Source organism: Dendroctonus ponderosae, unplaced genomic scaffold (assembly GCF_020466585.1).
Source record: "Dendroctonus ponderosae isolate FM_Combo_2020 unplaced genomic scaffold, Dpon_F_20191213v2 Dpon_F_20191213_1, whole genome shotgun sequence".
NCBI classification, from domain to species: Eukaryota; Metazoa; Arthropoda; class Insecta; order Coleoptera; family Curculionidae; genus Dendroctonus; species Dendroctonus ponderosae.
In genome coordinates, this window is record NW_026017110.1 from 935,961 (window position 1) to 938,231 (window position 2,271).

At 37.5% G+C, this 2,271-nt stretch overlaps 1 protein-coding gene across 1 annotated transcript in view; it reads right to left on the reverse strand.

The window, feature by feature from the left end:
• The window catches only part of LOC109538152 (putative methyltransferase NSUN7), a gene marked incomplete at its 3' end in the record, with an annotated part of 6,328 nt that extends 5,327 nt beyond the window's left edge, over nt 1-1,001 (reverse strand). Inside the window, 3 exon segments of the mRNA XM_048661815.1 lie at nt 338-527; nt 587-706; nt 767-1,001. Coding sequence (XP_048517772.1) covers nt 338-527; nt 587-706; nt 767-870 — 414 coding nt within the window.
• Nucleotides 1,002-2,271: the final 1,270 nt, after the last annotated feature.

The window sequence follows — 2,271 nt, forward strand, 5'->3', positions numbered from 1 at the left end:
TTATCAAAAAGTAATCAAGAACTGTAATCAAGCTGTAAGAGAAAATTCCAATTAGTAGAGAAATTAATTTGAAAATTACCTTGGCGTTTCGATAGCTATTTTCTGCTATCGAGTTTTTAATCAAGGAAGTTTTTAATCAAGGAAGTCATTATATATCACCACCATTTCTACCATCATCACCATTCTGCATTTTTAATCAAAAATTTAAAAAGTAACATGTTCCTGTTGGAACCGCTTTTTGAAACCTATTACCAAAGGAACTGGAACGTTGGAACCCGTTCCAGAAAAATAACCGTATATCACACTTCCACAGCAAGTGTATAAAATTGATGCTTACCTGCACTACCAGTAGATGAGTTTTGACAAACCGACTTCGTGCCAATTTGCCCCTCATCGACGAGTGAAAGGCCATGACTTGCGGACAATGTCTGTCCCATTTGAATGTGTTCTTCTCCAGACTTTCCAAGTCGCTCACCATGCGAAGATCGAAGGTTTTTTCAATGTTTTCGGTCACCTCTTTGATGTCACTGAAACCATCAGAATCGCAAGAACGGGAAATATTGCGTCTTTCCGCGCCTTTCTTTACCTCACTTTAATGCAATTCACCCAACAGGTCACCGGACTATGTTTGGCCTGCTCAGTGACTCTTTCGTCTTTCAAATGGGCGGGCAGAAGCTCGTCCAATGAGAGCGCATTGTGTTTGATTCTGCAACAGAAAGGAACGAATCATTCTGGTTGGCGCACAAAAAAGTAGCTTTTTTCCCACCTTAGTCTAGCTACGGCAGCAGCTAATCGAACTCGTTGGGACCAGAGAGCGTTTTCCGCATAGGAAAGGCCGACGGAATCGAAAAGTTTCGCAGTCTGGGCCATCACTTTGGTTTCTCTTTTGTTGAAGCTGCGATGGTACAAGTCGAAGAACAGCAGCCATACATGATGAATTGAATGTTCCAACTGAAACACGTTAATGATTTTTTTCACTATCAAGCTTCTTGCAATTGAAGCTCGGAAATGTTTTTTGAGCTTTTCTATTCATAGTTGTCCACTTTATCCATCACGCAATGCTGATTGTTCCATCAAAGCGATTTATTTGGCATTTATTTCGTGTCGTTGCATGTTGAGCCCGACACTCGCGATAAAGTAAAACGTCGGGCAAAATCAATTTTGCAAAGGCAAAAAAGCGGGAATGTTGATGATGTTGCGCAAAAATGCCGCCACACGACAATGTTTAGTTTAATAGAAATCAAGAAGTTGCAGAATTGCGAACAGTATGGCTTGTTTATGAGGCCTGAGTAACTCAGTTAATTTTTAGGAGTTGGCGCAGTGTCGCGCAGTAACTCTCGCGAAACCTGTATTTGCATGGTTTTTGATTTATTTTCTTCTCTTTTTCTATTCTATTTCTTTCTTCTTCTTTTCTTCAGTTTCTTCAACATTTCAGAATTTTCCAGTTTTAGCAAAGCTACTCTTTCTTTTAAACGCTCAATTGTCTAAAGTTTTACTTTAAAATTCCGATAATCTTAAGGTATTTTCAGCAAAAAATTGCAAATAAATTTCATTAGAACACTCGCCTCCTTCGTCGCTTTGTGAACAGTTTCGAAATCCCTTTCCAGCTGCGGATTGGGGACAAAAACAAGAACAGATCAAGCGAAAATTTATAAGAAATTATTTGGAAAACTCCTCACCCTCATCCCTCTGCAGACTATAAAGTTTGTTAAAAAACTGCGTTTTTTTAGGTTTGACTGAATTTTTTTCTTGCATCGCTTTCTACTCAAAAACCCTATATTTTGAAGCGTTTCACCTAAAAATACTGACAATCCGTCAGTGTTTTACTCAAAAAGTTACAAGATCAATTTATAGCTTTGTAGAAATTTTACAAAAACTTTTTCAGCGTCGAATTCGGGTAAAAACGAAAATACATTAAGACTGTTTTTACCGGAAAATCATTAAGGTTTTCTCAAAAACCGATCACAAAACTATGAATTTTTATATAAATCGTAAAAGCCCATTATTTTCTGATGCTTTTCTTCTTTTCCGAAAATCATGGGGTCTTTTTAGTGGGTTCGCCGGGAGTTTTAGAAAACTCTTTTCGGCTTCGAAGTTGGTACGAAAATCAAAGAATTTTATTCAGTAATTTAGCGAAAGAAATTAAGATTATCTTGGAAAAACGACCAGAGAGCAAAAGTGTACAAAAAATTATCTGGAAAATTCGTCACCCTCTCATCGCTGTGAAGATTTTTTAAATTTCTTTAAAATTTCCGGTTTTCCCAGTTTTAG